General features: G+C 42.1%; 1 protein-coding gene across 1 annotated transcript in view; it reads left to right on the top strand.

The window, feature by feature from the left end:
* The window catches only part of ilvbl (ilvB (bacterial acetolactate synthase)-like), a 35,480-nt gene extending 15,599 nt beyond the window's left edge, over window positions 1-19,881 (top strand). The window contains exons 6-15 of the mRNA XM_078426638.1: window positions 944-1,043; window positions 4,174-4,271; window positions 5,173-5,309; window positions 5,555-5,689; window positions 7,776-7,890; window positions 10,616-10,785; window positions 12,334-12,404; window positions 14,139-14,210; window positions 15,919-16,024; window positions 18,922-19,881. Of these exons, the coding sequence (XP_078282764.1) occupies window positions 944-1,043; window positions 4,174-4,271; window positions 5,173-5,309; window positions 5,555-5,689; window positions 7,776-7,890; window positions 10,616-10,785; window positions 12,334-12,404; window positions 14,139-14,210; window positions 15,919-16,024; window positions 18,922-19,100 (1,183 nt within the window). The 3' untranslated portion in view covers window positions 19,101-19,881. The remainder of the gene's footprint in view (window positions 1-943; window positions 1,044-4,173; window positions 4,272-5,172; window positions 5,310-5,554; window positions 5,690-7,775; window positions 7,891-10,615; window positions 10,786-12,333; window positions 12,405-14,138; window positions 14,211-15,918; window positions 16,025-18,921) is intronic.
* Window positions 19,882-20,352: the final 471 nt, after the last annotated feature.

Raw genomic sequence — 20,352 nt, 5'->3', positions numbered from 1 at the left:
GGTTCCTTGTGTGGCGGCGCCTAACGGCTGCGGCTCGCTAGCAGTCTGTTCGTCTTTTTTCCTTTTTTTTTTGTTGTGTGTCGGTGTTGGGATGGTTTTTGTATTTTTTTTTGGTTGTGTATGTGTGGGGGGTGGTGGGGTGGGTGGGTGGTGGGGGGGGTGGGGGAAACTTTTCTCTTCCTCACGGCGCGGGGTGCGGCTCGGCTGCGGGGCCTAACATCGCCCGGTGCAGCTCGGCCGCTGGACTTTACATCGCCCGGTGCGGCTTGGCCGCTGGACTTAACAGTGCCCGGTGCGGCTCGGCCGCGGGACTTTTCATCGCCCGGTGCGGCTCGGCCGCGGGACTTTTCATCGCCCGGTGCGGCTTGGCCGCGGGACTTTACATCGCTGGTGCGGCTCGGCCGCTGGACTTAACAGTGCCCGGTGCAGCTCGGCTGCGGGGCCTAACATCGCCCGGTGCGGCTCGGCCGCGGGACTTTACATCGCCCGGTGCAGCTCGGCCGCGGGATTTTTCATCGCTGGTGCGGCTCGGCCGCGGGACTTAACATCGCCCGGTGCGGCTCGACCACGGGACTTAGCTGCGCAAGGCTTGGTTGCGGGGCCTTTCATCGCCCGGCTCGGCCGCGAGACGTTTCAGCGCCCGGTGCGATTCGGCCGCGGGGACTTCCATCCCCTTGCGGGGACTGTGCGGGTCGGTCGGGGACGAGCTGTCTGTCCGTGGGCGTGGGGAAGAGAGTGGAAGTTTTGTTGCCTCCATCACAGTGAGGGGGTGTTTGGAGTCACTGTGATGGACGTTTGTGTTGGGGTTATGTGTCTTGTGTTCTTTTTTTTAATGACTGCTATGTAGTTTCGTTCGGTACCTCGGTACCGAATGACAAATAAAGCTCTGTTATACTGTTATACTGTTATACTGTTATACTTATCTCACTGCCTCACTTTGTAGGTATCTACAGAACCATCTAAATAACCTGTTTGCTGGAGCCTGGGATGCAAGAGACTTGTCTCCTTTGCCAGTGGATCTACCCATGGCCACCGCTGCAGAGGTAGATTCCTGAAACTTATGATACTCTGTATACAAATTAATATTTATGCAGCACCAAACGATGTTGTGTCAGCCACAAAAGAAGATCTGTGACCTTTGGGAATAACTAGTTCACAGTCTGAAGAGGGATCCCAACCCAAAACGTCACCCATCCATGTTATCCAGAGATGCTGCCTGACTGTGATTTTTTTTTGTTTACAAACATGCATCTTCAGTTCCTTATTTCTCCTTTCTCGCATCTCTTCTTACAATCTTTTCTTAAATTGAAGTCTATTTCCCAGAGTGGGAATGACAAGGTTCATAATTTGCCACCAAACAATAGCCTAATTTTTTTTTGAGTGAAGGGGAATTCCAGACTTAACCCCTTCAGTGGCAGTGTAACCTTTTAATTACTTGAATTGTTTTAAATCTTGATACTTGGCATAAACAGAATGGAGCCAGCAAAGTCTTTTTGGCCTATCAGGACCATGTTGGCTCCCAACAAAGCAATTCTTTCAGTTTCATTTCCTTCCTCTATATTTCCTTGTAACTTTTCTCCTTCACGTTTTCAACAACTCTGTATTTGATTTTTTTTTTACACTAACCGACACTTATGACTAGTGTACAATAGCCACGTAACATTTCCGAATGTGGGAGGAAACTAGAGCACCTGGTGAAAACCCACATGCAAACATGTGGAGAACATGCAAACTCCACACAGATAACATCCAAAGTCAGGGTTGAACCTGCATTCCTGGACCTGTGAGGCAGTAGCATTTTATGCAGCACCAATATGCAGCCTTTCTAATTCATCTCCCTAAATGGCTTAATGCAGGTCCAAATGTCAGTTGATTGGTGAGACTAATGTATACCCTATTTTTCAAGTTAGCTTTGTTGGAGTTGGCAGGCGCCAATCTTGTTATTCTACCTGTTTGTATGGAAATTAGATACTGATGCGGAGGTGTAAAACGAGTATCCTGCGTTAATAGGTATGAGATCTTGACACAGGAGCAGAAATAGGTCATTCAACCCATTGAGTCTGCACTGCCATTTGATCATGGCCGATCTCTATTTTTCTCTCTCAACCTCATTCTCCTCCCCGTAACCATTAGCGTGCTTTGTAATTAAGAACCTATCGATCTCTGCTTTAAAAATACCCAATAACTTGAGTTGAGTTTATTGTCAATGACTTGGCCTCCACAGCCAGCATAATCTAGTCATTCTTTGTTAAATATAATCCATGTTCCTTAATATCATCTCATCTGCATAACATGACAGATGAAGAAATTGCTGCAAGTCCATCACTGCCAATTCCAATAAAAGCACATGACAAGCAGTGAGTGATATTAATGTATCTCTTGTAGGAACTGGCAGTGTTCCCACAGCTAATTAGAAAATACTCTATACTCATCTGCCCTTGATCTTCTAAAAACACAATTGGCTATTAAAACAGAAAATGCTGGTGGCTTCTGTGAACCAGAAATTAAGCTAGCATCTCAAGTTAATTAAATTTCATCAGAACTAGGAAAGGTTGGGAGATAAAACCAGTTTTAAACAGTCCAGATTGGTTAAAGAGCCAGAGAGAACCAAAGGGAATATCTGTCATAGTGTGGACAGAATCGAGGTAGTGGAAAAAGTAATGGCAATGCTCTCTGACAAAGGATGAGAAAGAATTGTGAACAACAAATTATATATCAGGTGGAAGTATTAGTCAGAAAAGATAATCGTATGAAATTAAGAAACGAGAAGCAAAAACTGAACGATAGAAGGCTGGCGAGGCTGATAATATGAAATTGTTGAGATAGTATTGGAAATCAGATGTGGCATGCAATGCCAAACTGAGTATTTCCAATACTTGCTACGTTTTTCCAGCATCCGCTCCATTTTGCTTCAGAGTCAACTGAGGTTGTGTTCACATTCACTATGCAACGTCGTTCATGCAGTATAGATGTATTGAGACTGAAGCTGAAATGGTAATAAATGAGCATGGCTGTGAATATCATAGTTTGAAAAGCTTACCAAAAGCCATTCTAAACTTAGGCAAAGAACCAGAGAGTGATAACGTCTCAGTCATCTTTCACAAGTGAAGGATGTTGAGGCTAATTGAAACTACCTTATCAGTAGGGTGATGAAAATGATTAACAGCACTGAGATGGGACCAAACTGTACTATACTGGATTGGTCTTGTTTTCTCAACAACAGGCATACACTGCCCGATTCTGGGTGCAGAGTTCCAACTTCTTTAGAATCCAGCAGCACTATCTAAATGGTTGCTGGGAATTGGGGAACATAAGGCGATGGCACTGTGTACAAGAAACTCCTTTATACATTTCTGCTTCTGGTGTAGGTCCAAACAGAATTTTAAAAAAACTATGAGAATTGCAGTAACTAATTACAAATATAAAATTGAAAAAAGTTGATTAACAGCACAATGTGCTTTTAAATAATTAAAAACACTAAACTGGATCAAAATAATAAAAAGAAATGTACCTTTACCTTTTGTGTCCCTAGAATCTGATGCAGATGTTCTGATGCAGAACATGATCCGAGTGTTGATTTTTCCCAGTGTAATGCTGGCAAATTCTAGAAGGATCGTGCCCTGCCATTGAACTGTATGCCGAAATCAATGGTTCAGTGGTACCTTATTGTCACGTGTACCGAGATTGTGCCAGATGCATTTCCACATCCTGAAGTTACACACATGGAAGCCTGGGCAGTAATCACCCTCCCAGGGCATGAGCACCAGCACTTGTAATTGAAACTGCTGCAAAAGTCAGCCAAATCACATCTGCTATCAATCTTTCATATTCTTTTTAGCTCAAGAACATTCAGTATTAATCAATGTGTGCATCAGGTGAATGCTTCCTGTATGTTATAAATACAGAAAATGCTGATAAATCCAGGCAGCTTCTGTAGAAGGAGAAAGAGTTAACCTTTCATGTTGAAGAATGAAAGGGTTCTTTTGGTAATCTTCCTCTTTCCACGGGTGTTGCCTGACCTGCGGAACGTTTCCAGTATTTTCTGTTTTTATTTCAGATTTCCAGCATCTGCAGTTTGTTTTTTTCAGTTTTCAGTGTGATGCTCTGTGGTTATTGTATTTTGCATACACTGATTTTGCAGTGATTTCAACAACTATATTCTTGTTTCTTCAGGTGCAGTGCTGTGTGGAGATGGTGAGCAGGTCTAAAAAGCCAGTCATTCTTCTTGGAAGCCAGGCAACACTCCCGCCTACACCAGTGACGAAAGTCCAGTAAGTTGGTAACTATCTGATATCTATGGGATAACTTCTAATGTTCATGTTGTCCGTGATGCAGTTGAGTAGCCAGCTTAGTAGCTCATTCATATGTGAAAGATAAATATAAATGGCAAAGCCTAAGATGTTCTGCTGATTCAAATTTCAAATTGGTCTACGCTTGAAGCTGATGGATGGGTTTTGCCACCAGAATCCTGTTCAGGTTCACTGTAAGAGATCTGTCTTCTAATGTTCAGAGTCAAAACATCACCAACAATTTGCTCGAAGATAGATGATACTTCTCTCCCAGGGGAAGGTGTTGCAACCCTTTAGACACTGCAAATCATTTATGATGCATTAAAAATGATTATGTCCAGATGTTTTGCACACAAACCCAAAGATATATAAATTAGTGAACTGCCATGTAAGTGTTTGATGGCATTGGTCTTTACTTTAGACATTAGAGATGCAGCATGGAAACAGGCCCTTCGGGCCGCCGAGTCCGCACCTACCAGTGATCACCCCATACATTAGCACTATCCTACACACTAGTGACAATTTGCAAGTTACAGAAGCCAATTAATCTCCATACCTGCACGATTTTAGAGTGTGGGAGGAAACCAGAGCACCCAGGGAAAACCTACACGGTCACAGGGAGAACGTATAAACTCCATACAGACAGCACCCGTAGTCAGGATCGAACCCAGGTGTCTGGTTCTGTAAGGCAGCAACTCTACCACTGTCACCCTAATCAAGATGATGTAGCTGCTGATGGTGCAAATAGTGCTTTGCATGAAACAGCGGACTTTAGAATAAACAGTATTTTCAGATCAATAGAAACTCTTATTAGTCAGATTTGCACAATTAATGGTCAACAGTCATTCAGTGATGCCAGACATGTACACCTTTTTCCAAATAGGTCAGCGTTGGAATCTCTGGCCATTCCCTGCTTCCTGGGAGGCATGGCTCGAGGAATGTTAGGAAGGGACAGTCCCATTCATATCCGACAGAATCGAAGGGATGCTCTAAGAAAAGCAGACCTAGTCATTCTTGCAGGTCAGTATGCTGCTGACTGAATGGAGATCTTCAACCATGATGTCTCGTGCAGGCGTTGACTGCTTTAAATCTGAATAAAAGGACTCGTGCTTACTGTGTGCATGTCACATCACGAACTTGAACTCTGACTGTAATCAGGCCTCCTAACTGTTATGTTATTGTGTGGAGTTAATGTGCTCTGAGTTCAGTGATTGCAGATTCCACCCCCCCCCCCCTAATCCAGTGGCTTTATTTTCCCTCAACAGGCACTGTGTGTGATTTCCGTTTGTCCTATGGACGTGTGCTTACTAGAAGCAGCAAGATAATTGCCGTTAATCGCGATCGCTCTCAGCTGCTGAAAAACTCGGATATTTTCTGGAAGCCGACAGTCGCTGTAAAAGGTAAGTGGTGGTGTTGTCATTAAAAATTCAGAATTGGATGCCCCATATTCCTAATGAAATCTGTGAACCATATAGTGACTAGTCTAGTCTCCTGCCTTGGTAAGGATTACCCATGGTGCGAGCCATTTTATCTCCATGCTCTCACATTAAATAGAAGATGCATTTGGTCAGGGCTTTCAAAATAGAATTTGTATTGAGTTTTCAATTTCCATTGTTAGAATTTTTTTACATTCAATCATGGCTGATCTATCTCTCCCTCCTAACCCCATTCTCTTGCCTTCTCCCCATAACCCCTGACAGTAAGGTGGCAGCGTTCAAGCACTCTTCACCTTCAAGTGGGGAGGGAGTTTGGTCTAGTGAGCAGACAATGAGTAATTGGTCTGGGTAGATTAATGTAAGCGCAGAAACTGCTGTAACACTCGGGTCAGCGATCAATCTTCAGAACTGGAAAAGTGTGAACACATGGAAATTTAAAGTTGCAGAAAGGAAAGATAAAAAGGGAATGTCTTTGATCATGTAGGGACTAAGGTCCAGTTAACATGATTGGTTTTGGTGTATATCAGAAAGGAAATGAATGTCTAAGTTATAGCTAATCTGTCTGGAGCAGTGTAAATGGAGGAAGATAACAATATTTAAAAGGTGGGAAAGGTTCTGGAGGTGTAAGATGTAAAGCACAGCAGTTATTAGAAACTTGAAATAAAGAAGAAAGTTGTAAATGATCAGCGCACCATCTGGCATCTGGAGAGGAAAAACTGAAGTTAATATTGATGGTGAATGATTTTAGCACTGGCTGGCTCTGATTCAATTCTCTGAAAATGAGAATTATGTGAAATAATTAAAATTTATTGAGTTCTGAAGGCTGTGTTGCACCAAGATGGAAAATGGGGTATTGTTCTTCAGCTTGCACTTGGCTTTGTTGAACAGGGGGGGGGCAAAGACAAAGGTTAGGATGAAGAATTAATGAAAGGTGACTGGTTGGTTCTGTGACTGAATAGAGGTGTTCTGCAAAGCCTTCACCCAATCTGTGTGTGGTTTTTCTGCTGTGGAGGAGACCATATTTTGAGCTTTAAATGCAATATGCTAACTTGTAAAACTTGCAAGTAATTACTGCTTTAAAGCAAACCGAGGAACTATTTGTAAAAAAAATCCATTTATTTCACAAGGGTGACCCTGAACTATGAATATCTATTATTTTAATCCTCTGCGCATCCACTTAAGGCTACAACGTTGGTCCAACAAAACTCTATCTAAGTTCGAGGAACAACATTTCATCTTCTGTCCTGGCACGTTGCAACCTTTGGGACTCCATATTCAGCAATTTCAGAAAACCATATTCTCCTATTTATTTGTTTGACTGGTCATTCTTGACACACGATCATCCAGATGTAACTTTAATTCAGTTCTTCTATCTACATTCCTCCAGACGTCAATCATAGCTTATAAACATTAATTTCCCTTTCCTCGATACCAAAAACAATATTCAGCAGGAAAACCTTGGTCTATCAACCCTACTGCAAATATTCTGTTTATTATCCCCCCCCCCCCCCCCCCCCCTCGCTCTGCGGTCAAAGACTGCAGTTCCAGCTTTTCATTCGAGGTTCATGTAAGATGTTGCTTGAAAGTGAACAAGAGAAGAACTTATGGTTCCCTCCATCTCCCTCCTTGTATTGTCCTCCCCCAAGTAGGGGGGGGGGGGGGGTGTAACCCTTCCTCAGGGCGGGGGGGGGGGGGGGGGGGAGAGGAGGAGAGAAAAGGATAACACTGCTTTATCCCTGTCTCTTTAGATTCTGTCCTTGAACCAATTGCGGTGAAACTTCCTGTACTAGAAGTTGAATTTAGGAAGGAACATATTTTCAGTGCCCTGTTGTTTCTTCAGTATTATTTATTACTGCAAAGACTATAGCTTGTCACTTATTAATATTGGCTGATTATTGACTATGCTAGACTTTTATAAGGATGCTTCTTTAAATGGGCAACCATAGACTGGACCCAATCCAAACACTGTTCTAAGATTTGATCTGATCAAGATGTTCAGTTGTAGCTCCGCTTGCAATGTATCTAACTGTCATGATTATATTTCTTTCAGGAGATGCTGGATCCTTTTTAGTGAAGTTGGCAGAAGGGCTAAAGGGCTACCAGGCTCCCAGCGACTGGACCCAGTATCTGAAGGAGGAAGACGTTAAGAAGGAGAAGGCCAATAGGTAGGATTGTAACGAGAAAAGATTCTTCATTCTTTATAAATCTATTAGAGTAAGGTTTTTTTCCCCCCAGAACAAGGAATTGAAGGGTCACAACAAATGCTTTAAGCTACAAAATGATGAGTGAGAATAGATGTGTTGAGTGAAGACTAGGCATAGTGAAGACTAAACTTAATTGTTAAGAGATTTGGGTGTAAGGCTCAAGAGAAATTATAGGTTTGTGAGATCTTTCATCTTCACAATCAGTGATTCGGATGCAAACTATGTAAAAAAATTTGTAAACTAATTTATTTTCAAGCTTATCCATTTCTGATTAAGGATCTTCAATCCTGAAATATCTGTTTCTCTGTTCACAGATGCTGCCTGACTTACTGACTCTTTAATTTTCTGATTTTTATTTCTGATTTCCTGTGTGTACAATTTATTTTTGGTTTTCCCTGAACATTTAAGACTGGGTTGGCTTAAAGGGATGTTGGAGTGGTTAATGGGGTATTGAGGGTATTTGATCTGATTGGTGGTGAAAACCAACATGGACTGTTTAAATGAGATTTCCTGCTTCTTAAAAAGAAAACAATTTAAGGAACGACTGCATTTGTTGCATAATAATACATGCTGCTGATTAGGATTCCACTGAAAGATTCATATTGAAAGATGCTGAGGATTCCAGGAGATTTAAAAATAACCAATGTAATTCGCTTGTTCAAAAAGAAAGGCAGAAGGTGGGGACCTATAAGCCAGTTAATCATCTTATTGTTAGCAAGATGCTCAAGTCAATAATCAGAGGAAATTATTTAAGAAAGCTGAATATTTTCAAATCCAGTCAACATTGATTTTATAAAAAGTAAATCGTTTTTGACAAATTTGCTCAAATTCTTTTAGGAAGTGACAGGAAGATTTGATAGAGGGAACCTCACAGTGTAGTGCATTTAGATTTCCAATAGGCATTTGACAAGATTCCTTATAAGAGCCTAATGCGTAAATTAAGAGCCCAAGTAATTGAAGGTGTACTGGTGGAGACTACAAACTGCCTCTCACATAGTTGGAATAAATGGGTCCTTTTTGGACAAGAGGGATGCAACTAGTGGAGTGCCTCAGGTTTCCTAGTTTAACGGCGATACAAACATAGGTGGAAGGGAATGTTATGGAATGGACACTGTGATTCTGCAGTGGGATAAGGGCAAATGGAGTCCAATGTAGAGAAGTGTCAAGTCTTGCACCTAGTTAACAGGAATCAAAAGGCAGATTATTATCTCAATGTAGAGAGACTTCAAATGACAGAAGTTCAGAGGGATGTAAGTGTCATAGTGTGTGAATTGCAAAAAAAGGTTAGTAGGCATTCCAAGTAGGTCAGAAGGCAAATGCCAGTATCGGGAAGGGGTTGGAGTTTAGTTTAGAGATACAGCACGGAAATAGGCCCTTCGGCCCACCGGGTCTGCGCCGAACAGCGATCCCCACACATTAACACTATCCTACACCCACTAGGGACAATTTTTACATTTACCAAGCCAATTAACCTACACACCTGTACGTCTTTGGAGTGCGGGAGGAAATTTAAGATCTTGAAGAAAACCCGCGCAGGTCATGGGGAGAACGTACAAGCTCCGTACAAACAGCACCCGTAATTAGGATCGAACCCTGGTCGACGGCGCTGCATTCGCTGTAAGGCAGCAAGTCTACCGCTGCGCCATCTTGACTAATTTATGATGAGGGAGGTTTGGTGTAGGACGTTTGTGAGACCACATCTGAAATACTGGGCACAGCTTTTGTCCTCTTTCTTATGAAAGGATATAGTAGCTTTGGAAGAAGTCCAAAGGAGATTTACCAGGTTAATTCTCAGGATGAAAGGGTTCTATCAAGTGAATTTAATCCGTTTTGATCTGTATTCCTCGGAGTTTGGAAGAATGACGGTGATCCTATTCAAACCAAAGAAGCTTGTTGGGATAGAAATGTTTCAGTAGTGGAAGAATCACGAACAAGGGGATATAGGAGCAAAATAAGGGCCTATTATGTAAAACTGTAGTAAACATTCCCCTCTTAAAAGGTCGTAAATCACTGGAATTCTCTGCCACAGAGGATGGTGGAGGCCAGATTTTTAGATCTATTTAAGGTTGAAATAGATTAAATATTTAAAAGATTAAGGAATTGAAAGTAAACTGCAAAGTGTTGGAGTAACTCAGCGGGTCAGGCAGCATCTGGATGATGTGGATAGGCATGTTTTGGGTTAGGATCCTTCTTCCGACATGGAACTGGCACAGAAGAGTTGGGGACAGCATAGATCATCAATGATTGTAGTGAATGGGGGAGGGGCAGGCTTGAGGGGCTCCTTGCGTACTCTTGCTCCTGTTTTCTTGTGGACTAATGTCTTGTAAAAATACAAACTGTTGGAAATAGTCAACAGGCCAGGCACTGAATGGGGAGAGAAAAGATTAGATTGTTTCAGGTCAGTAACCTTTCAACAGCTGAAGAAGGGTCTCGACGTGAAACGCCACACATCCTGTCTTTCCAGAGATGCTGCCTGTCCTGCTGAGTTACTCCAGCATTTTGTGTCAACCTTGCAGCAGTTACATCCTTGGGGGTTTTACTTGAAGCCTACACGTTTCCACCTGAGATAAAAATGTTAGCAACTTAGCCGCGCGAGATTTCTAATTTTTAGAACTTGATGAAATGTTTTGTTGAGACGTTCAGAACTGCCAATGTTTCTGAAGTGCTTTATTCATTTCTCTTCTAGTGAAAAGGCAGAGGAGAAACTGGAAAAGTATCTGAACCCTTTGAAGGTACTGTATCGTGTTGAACACCTGATGGAGGAGGATAGCATAATTGTTACAGATGGTGGTGATTTTGTGGGCAGTGCTGCCTATATCTTAAAACCCAGAGGACCTCTTCGATGGCTCGATCCTGGTAAGTGGCAACTGAATCTTCAAAGGAGCTTATGAGCAAGAATGTGGGTGTCAGGAATGAGTCAAAGTTTTTGTTTATGACTGAGTTACTTTTTTCTTAGAAAATGCATCTTGGTCAAAGTTGGATGAGTTTGAGCTGCGATTTCCTATCTGTGATTAAATACTGGTTGAAAAGATCTGGTTAGTTGATAAAGAGCTCGCAAGCACCTTGCACAGCTCTCACGTTTTAGCAAATTGCAATCAGCCTGTCAACATGTAGCCTACAACCTGTGCTGGCTGAAGTATGGCAAAATGAGCACGGAGCCAGAGATCCCGTAGAAAACCCGGTACTGAAGAACAGGTAGTGGACGGAGAGAGCACTTGAGGCTGAGAAATGAGCTGACGGCCATGACCGGTATAGGTCTTACAGTGCTGTAAATACATTTAAGATCCAATCACCAAAGCCTAACTCGGCTGGGAGCCTGAAATTGGGGCAAACTCTTAAGTGACGGAGGGGCAGTCAATGTTCACAGGAAGAAACATTTTGAAGATCTCAATAGCAAGTCTGGCCTTGATGTGAGTATCTTTGATTACCTTCCCATAGCAGCGTGTTTGGACCAGCCTTTCTGCCAAAGCTGATGGGCAAAATCCCAACTGAATAACAAGGCCTCAGGAGATGACTGCATTTCTACTGTAATCTTGTGAAAAACTTTGTCCATTAATCCACGATATCATTATCTACACCTGATAAAAAGAGGATATACCAGGGAACCTCCGAGATGCGTAATCATGACAGTCTTTAGGGGGGGAAAGGGGTACCTTGATCTGTGATACCTCCTTGCTGTCTGCCACAGTGAAAATCATTGCCAGAGTGCACAACTTCAACAACTAACCACCCACCCATTCGGACCTCCTGCGCCATTGGCAGACGAGGCCATGGCCCTCACATTGGCCCCATCAGCCACCACAGTCCCTGTGAGAGCAGAGTGCAGTCAAGTTAGTGACGTGAAGCACAGTGCACAAAGGTATTATTTACCCCAAGGACTAATGTTGGTATCGGAACAATCCTAACTCCAAACTGAGCAATGCATTTTAGGTAGAATTTGCTTTCATTTAGCACCTTATCAAATCTTCAGAACAACATAATGTTTTGCAACCAATAAATTACTTCTGAATTACAAATGCCAACTTGCTTACAATAAAGTCGCAGAAATGAGCAAGCGGATAATTTGCTTTTTATTTTACAAGTTGTAGGAAACCGTTCTGCAGGCTACATGCACTCAGCCTGCTCTTCCTGTAGTGCCTTTGGTCTTCTGTGAACAAGACAATGTTCAATGCTTCTTATGAGGTAGCAACTCTGGGTCAATGTAGTGCTCTTTCAGTGGCGCCACCCTGTTGTAGCTATTTTGCTAAATCAAATGCCAATATGAGATTTGAAGTTATAATGATCTGATCAAGGTGCAAACCTCTACCTTTGACTCACTCCTTAGTGGTGTGTGTTTTTTAATTTGATCGTAACTATCTCTGCATTTCCAATGGATTTGTCATATCTATTTATTTTCTGTTCCAGGAGCTTTCGGGACACTTGGAGTAGGTGGCGGGTTTGCACTTGGAGCCAAGCTTTGCCGGCCAGAGTCTCAGGTGAATAGAATCTTTGCACACAGTATATTGCTCTAGTTTGTGAACTTTAGGTGAGCCTAGGTGAAAAAAAATATTTTTGGCACCGGGTTTATTGATTAATGCCATGTTAAGGAATGCTTTTCACTTCCTAGAATCTCTATTCAAACCCCAACTAGGAATCTGCATACAAGTTTTTCTAGAGTTGTTATCCAAGTGCCAAGAAGTGGTGTTTTACAAATCCGTTGTTTCACCTCCAGTCCTCTGTCTTGTAATATGAGATTATTGATCTGTGCTGCAAGAGTTTCTTCTAATGTGGAATTTCTCTAAAGTGAGATTGTATAACTTTAAACCAGTTTTAAGGAGTGCACCTACACAATCAAACTGCTTCCATTTTCAAAGCATTTCAACCATAACAATGGCTGGAATTTATATAATTTTGTTTATTTCAAAATTTGGGATGAGCAAATTCAGAGATCCCTGAAGGTGAGGATCTGCTGGGATATGAAAGGCAAGTTGTTGGCACACAGATTGGAATATGGCAAATGTGTCACGCAGATCTTTTGTGGGCAGTATGTTGTGAATTGCTGGACTGAGTATTCATACTACTCTGTGCTTAGCCATGGAGAATCAAAAGGCAATTACTGTTCCTGAGTTTCAAGAAATTGTGATAAAGTCAGGTATGCTGTTTCCTGCTCTGTGTTTCATGGAGAAACAAGGAACTATTGATGCTGGGGTTCCAAAGAAAGACAAAATACTGAAGTAACTCAGCAATTCAGGCAGCATCTCTAGAGAACGTGGATAGGTGACATTTCAAATCCTGATATGAAATTGAACCTTGGCAGCTGACAGAGGACAATTAAAATGATGGTGTTGTATTCCTTTCAGTCGCAAATTCTATAGCAAGTTTACATTTTCTCTTGCGTTTTGTTTCTCAGATCTTTCCATTTATTTCTTCCATTTAGATATGATTCAAATCCATCCCCCCTGTATTTTATTAGTGCATTCCATTTCTTTTTCAATTCTTCAATCCCAATGTTAACGAGTTTATATTTGGGTGGCACAGCTGATAGAGCTGCCACCTCATCCTGACCTCGGGTGCTGTCTGTGTAGAGTTTGCATGCTCTCCCTGTGACCTCTTGGGTTTCCTCTGAGTGCACTGGTTTCCTCCCACATCCCAAAGACTAGTGGGTTTGTAGGTTAATTGGCCTTTGTAAAATTGCCTCTAGTGTGTAGTGGATGAGAAAGTGACCTGATAGAGCTATAGATGGGGAACCTGGTAGGGAATGTTTTGTCATAGCAGATGGTGTCTTGCACTAGCTGTCATGTAGAGGATAAAAGATATGGAGTAAATATGAGGAAGAATTTCTTTCACTGAGTGGGTGGTGGTGGGAAGTTGGGGAGCTGCCTGAGAGGATGGTGGGGCAAACACTCAGAAATCCCTGAAGAAGTAGCCGAACAAGCACTTGAGTTGCAAAGACCTATAAGTCGATGAACCAAGTGCTGCTAAATGCGAATGGTATAGATGGGTACGTGATGGTTGGCATACATTTGATGGGCTGAAAGGCCTTTTTCTATGCTGTAGGATTGTTTGACTGGAAAAATATGCTTGTTAAGAGATTATAAACATATTCATTTACTTAATTCACAAACATTAACATTAAGTTTAAAAATCCATACTCAATTTTAGAATTGAGCTGCACTCTAAGAGGATGATGCAAACTATGGAAATCTGTAATTATGTTTTATCTTATCCAGGTTTGGATCATTTATGGGGATGGTTCTCTGGGCTACAGCATTGCAGAATTCGACACTTTTAAACGGCATAAGGTATGTGTTGTACTTTTGCTAGAATTAAATCTATGACTCTAAACAATTTTATTACAATAACGGAACTGCTTTGCTGAGTGCAATCTCCAGCAAAGTAATACCTTGTCTGTCGGCCCTGATTAGGAGTTATAATGTACAAGATGTCCTGATGCTGCCTTTTTGCAAACCATCTCTTTGCACTATGCCTTTTTCTTGTTAGAATGGTGTCAGCTTGGATTTCCTGGGCCACATGACAGCCACAGCCACAGCTGAGTGAGCACTATGACAGCTTGTTCTCAGCCTTCGGGAATATTTAGCCTAAAATTTATTTTAATCGGGTCAATTAATTTTCCAATTGAAGCCTTGAGATATTTTAATTATGTTAAGCATGCATCGTTATTATAGTTTTAGAGATACACGAGACGACCCGTTGGGTCCAGACCTCTCCTGCGGGCCCGGCAACCCTCCCCCAGCTGACCACCCGTGGATGCGTTGCCGGCCGGGGAGTCTACCCTGGGGCTGGCGAGGGGGGAGAGGAAAGGGGAGAGGGAGCCACTCACCCCGGCCCCGGGCGGCCATCGCGGCGGCCAGCAGCAGGTGCTGGCGGCCATCTTCTTTGACCCTCTGCCTCCACGTTGCTCCATGGGAGGAAGGTCAGGCGTGGGGCATGCCGGGACGGGCGCTGGTCCTCCCAGCGCTGCTGCGAAGGGGGGGGAGTGCATTTATTAAGGTTTATTAAGTTAATTACTTTTGAAATGTAACGAAACTTGATCAATGCACACCACAGGCGAATGATGAGTAAGGTGGGCCTAAAATTGTTGCGCTATCGTGTACTGTTTCGGCTGTATTTCTGGAATTACACAAGATGAGAGTTTTAATAATATAATAATTTAATAGATATGAATGATTAGAATGAGTCAGATCTCTCAGAATTGCTTGCCATCTCTCGGAGACATGATGTTGGTTTCTGGGCGTAGTTGCCACGAGAGTCGGCCTTCTGACACACTTGGTGTGGCAGAGTGCACTCTGGGGGCTGTCTCACCACAGGCAGCTGGTTGAACTCTCTGCAACATTTTGACAGTCTGTGAGTCTGCATGTCCCCCGGCACATGGGTTGTTGAAGCTGCCAGTGTGGCTGGAGCCTGTGAATGTGTTTGTGAACGTATTTGATATTCGCAAACATGGATATGTTCGCTATTTAAATATTAAATTCTAAGCCGTTTATTTTTCACTTAAAAATATCTTCATGCATCTAGAATCAAAATAAATGATCAAACCAACTCGAATGCTAAAAGGTAACTTGACTTTCTATGGCGTGCTAATTTGTCCCATTAGTTTGTACGACGATGCTTCTGCATGTGCCAGGGTGTGGATTCCCCAGTCTGCAAATGATCATCCAGACCCTATGAGCAGCAAAGGAGGAGCTGCAACTGGCTGGGACAGGCCGACAGTGCCATGGCTGACTAGCACACCTGGATGAAGTCATGGTCTAAGTGCTGGCATGGGGAGGAATGTCTGCCTCCTCAGTTGTTGAGTTTGGTTTCGCTGGCTGGTGTTAATCAACCTCCCACCTAGAATCACTGCTCCTTCACAACTCTTTTATTGGTTTGTATTCCCAACAATTGTAAAGAAGATCTCATGATCTATATTGGCAGGGGTCTTAATGCGTGATGTCCAATTGTGTGTATATTAAAATTTGAATGTTCCCTTTACTTTACCTGTTGTTTCAGACTCCAGTGATTGCCCTGGTGGGCAATGATGCGGGCTGGAGCCAGATTTCTCGAGAACAGGTTCCGTTGCTAGGCAGCAGCGTGGCCTGTGACCTGGCGTATACTGGTACGTGGCTGCCTGTTAGGTCTGAAGTATGGAGTTCCATTGAAATGCAGCTGGCTGCACTGACCGCTGGCTTTTGTTTTGCACTAATATTGGGTTTTCGTATTGAACTTTCTTTTGATTATTCTGTTATCTAAGAGTACTGTGTTTACAGATCTGTTGTGCTGCTGCAAGAGAGAATTTCATTGTTCTTCATTTCTGCTTGCTGCTCCATTGAATGAAAGGGATGGGAAAGGAACACGAGTAGGAATAGGCTCTCCAAGCCTGCCCCGCCACTCAATATAACCATAGTTGATCTGTCCCAGGCTCAATTCCTCTTCTGTGCCATAGCCCTGCATTACCTGTTTTTTGAAAATAATGTTTATCTCTTTGAGTACCTCCAATGATCTCGCCTCCATAATCTTCCTGGGAAAAGAACTGCAGAGATTCACCACTCTCTGAGAGATGAAGTTCATACATACCACAGCTTTAACTGACCACCACCTTCTCTTATAACTATGTTCCGTGTTGGCGATTCACCCACTCATGGAAACATTTCAACATCTACCTTGTCATTGCTCTTTTGGATCTTGTATGTGTCAATGAGGTCACCCCTCATAATTCTAAAATCCAAAGAATACAAACCCAATGACTTTAGTTACTCGTGATAAGACAGCCCTCTCATCTCAGGAATTCAACCAATGAATACATCTTGGGCTTCTTCATTCTTCATAAGAATATATTCATTCTTAAATGACGGTACCAAAACTGCACAATACTCCAGATGTGGACTCGCCAACATCTTGTACAATTGTAGCACACTTTCTTATTTCCAAATTCCAAACCCCATGCAATAAAGGACAATATGCCATGTGCCTTTCTAACTAATTGCTGCATCTGCCTGCTAACTAGTGATCCATGCAAAAGGACATCTAGATCCTTCTAAAATTTACTAGTGTACTATTTGTTTCCATTTTAAAAAATCATCTATTTTTAGTCGATCAGTAAGATTTCCCTTATGAAGTGATATTTTCACATTTCCCCACATTAAACCCATTTGCCAAGTTTTTATCTCTCCCATTCATCCTATCTAAATCCTGCAAGTCTAATTTTCCTCACTACAATGTGCCCACCTGGCTATTTTAGTGTCATCAATAAAACAGGATAACGTGCTCTGCTCTCCCCTTCAGGTCATTATATAAATGATTAATAATTGAGTCCAATCCTCGGGATACAACACTTGTTGCATCCCTTTAGCTGAAAAAAGAACACGAGTAACACAACTGCTGCAGCTGGTAGAGGATTCAGCCTCACCGATCCACACCCGAGGTCAATCCTGACCTCGTGTTCTGTCTGTGTTTAGTTTGCATGTTCTCCCTATGCCTGCATCTGTTTCCTCGGGTGTTCTGATTTCCTAGCAAGTCCCAAAGACGTATGAGCCTGTGGGTTAATTGGCTTCTGTAAACTGTCCCATAGTTTGTGAGGAAGTGGGATAACGTAGAACTAGTGTGAACGTGTGATCGATGGTCAGCGTGAACTCGGTGAGCTGAAGGGCCTGTTTCCATGCTGTATCTAAACTAAACATATATTCTAATACACTGCTTTCTATGTGATAACCAGTGTTCAATCTATGCTAGCACACTTTCCCCAAATACCTTGTGATCTTGTGCATCAGCTATTTATATGGCACTTGTAAAATAAGTATAAGAAAATAACTGCAGATGCTGGTACAAATTGAAGGTATTTATTCACAAAATGCTGGAGTAATTCAGCAGGTCAGGCAGCATCTCAGGAGAGAAGGAATGGGCGACGTTTCGGGTCTCGACCCGAAACATCGCCCATTCCTTCTCTCCTGAGATGCTGCCTGACCTGCTGAGTTACTCCAGCATTTTGTGAATAAATGGCACTTGTAAAATGCCTTCAGGAAATTCAAATGCATTGTTTCTTCAAGTTCCCCTCTTTCAATTGCTTGTTACATCCTCAAAGAATCAAACATGATTTACTTTTCAATAAGTTATGTTCATTTGGTTTGATTACATTAAGCTTCTCTAAATAATTTCCAGTTTCTTTCTTGATTGTGGACTCCAGTATCTTGCCAACGGTAAATACTAAACTAAAGACTTAAAGCTTGTTGCTTTTTGAATCCTTCCCTTGTTGAACAAGCAAATTACATTTTATGGTTTTGTAATTCATTGGTACTTTCTTGGAACTTGCTCTGTTGTGAGAAACCTCAACCAACAGTTCCATTATCTCTGCTGTCAGTTCCTTTAATCGTTAGGTGGAAGACATCAGGACCTATTGACATGTCTGCCTTTGGACCCATTAGATTTTCTTATACTTTGTCTTCCATGATCTGGATTGTTATTCATTGTGAATTTGTCCATCTCAAGAAAACATGGAGCACAGTTTGCATAAATACCAAACTACATGCGAAAAGCAAACATCCCTTGAGTTGCATACAAGAAGTCTGTGTTTGAGCTCCAGTATGCGTCCAAAACAAAGCCACAACGGTACACATGAAGTTTAGTTTAGAGATACAGCTTGGAAACAGGCCCTTCTGCTCACCAACTCCACATCAGCTGTCATCACCCATTCACACCAGTTCTATGTGATCCCACTTCTTCATCCACTCCCTAAGCATTAGCAGCAATTTTACATAAGCCAATTAACCTACAAACCCGCATGTCTATGGGATGTGGGAGGAAACTCGTACAGGGAGAATATGCAAACTCCACACAGATAGCACCCGAGGCTGGGATCTAACCTAGGTCTCTGGTGCTGAGAGCACCTCTGCTAGCTGCCCAACTGTGACATCCTAACAGGTGTACACTTGGGTGTAGGTGCAGTCGCCTTTGGAAAGTTAAATACTTGCCAAGTAAAAGTTTTTTTTTTTAAATCACTCTTTGTTCATTTCTTCACAGATTACCACACTGTTGCTCAGGGATATGGTGGTACAGGCTTTTTACTGAACCAGGAGAATGAAGAAAGAATGGATGATCTAATAAAAGCGGCGCAGGAGGAGTGTCGGAATGGGAATCCGACCCTTATAAATGTCCTAATAGGAAAAACAAACTTCAGGGAAGGTTCCATCTCTGTGTGATAACAAGTTCCATGTGGATCACGGGTTTGATGCTTCACGTGTGCCTTGCCTCATTATAGTCTCACCCTCCTGGGTATAAATACATAGAAAGCAAAGTGAAACATTTTAGAATCATGCAATAGCATTCAATGCAAAGAGTACTTTATATATAATTTACCAAATCAAAGACTAATTACACTAATAACCACTAGATCTTTTTGAAAAAGAAAAAAAACAATCATTGTAAATTTTATGGATTTTTAGATTTAATATCTGTTAATTTTCCTATAAATTCCTGTACAGTTTGGAACTTTGTTCATCAATAGTGGCTCCGTTTATAGTCTTGAAGGTTCGGGAAGACTTTCTGCTGGTGGTACAATGATTTTTGTGGGTCTGGTGAGTAGACTAAATTTTAGGAATGCTAATGATCCTAGGTCCTACATAATTGAAGCAACTTGCAAAAAGAAAAACAAGGATTTTAGTTTCTATTTCTGTGGAGGCCAGACACTGACAATACCACTGTCTGGGGTAACGTAATCAAACGGGATTTTCTGATTTAGCTCTACTGAAGAATTAATCCCTATGGTTCATTATACTTGCAAACTTGATTCTACTGCTGGAGGTCTTATTAAAATTTCTTTCTCTGCCCTCCCCCTCCATTCTTTCACGTTCATTTTCAAGCAGATATCCTTTTAAAGAAAGGAAAAGACTTAAATGACTTTTATTAATGACTTGCGTAAGAAAATAACTGCAGATGCTGGTACAAATTGAAGGTATTTATTCACAAAATGCTGGAGTAACTCAGCAGGTCAGGCAGCATCTCGGGAGATGCTGGGATCTCCTGCTGCATTTCTCCTGAGATGCTGCCTGACCTGCTGAGTTACTCCAGCATTTTATTAATGACTTGGTCTGTCTAATATCCCAAAATTTCCTGGACAAAGTACAATATTGGAAGCATCTGGAGTTTCTCAGGAGGCTCGTCAGAGTGTATGCAGGACATGGTTATGTTCTATTATTCCTGCTTCTGCTTTGGAAGGCGTTGTGTGATGTGCGGGGTCTGAGGGCCAGACTACAACTTTCACCACTTCTGCATTGATTCTCTCACTCACAGTCAGATGTGCATTCGTGGGATTTTGTGAGCTTGATATACAAATGGTTTGAAAATTGAATCACAATGCCAAAGTGTCCAAGGCCAGAACACCTAATTCCCAATATAAGCCAGTTTAAGGATTGAGGGTTCTGGCAGTTTGGTTGTGGTTGCAGATGCTTGCAT

This window comes from Rhinoraja longicauda, chromosome 32 (genome assembly GCF_053455715.1).
Source record: "Rhinoraja longicauda isolate Sanriku21f chromosome 32, sRhiLon1.1, whole genome shotgun sequence".
Classification (NCBI taxonomy): domain Eukaryota; kingdom Metazoa; phylum Chordata; class Chondrichthyes; order Rajiformes; family Arhynchobatidae; genus Rhinoraja; species Rhinoraja longicauda.
Note: the sequence above shows the minus strand (reverse complement) of the source record. Positions and strands in the feature narration are given on the sequence as shown.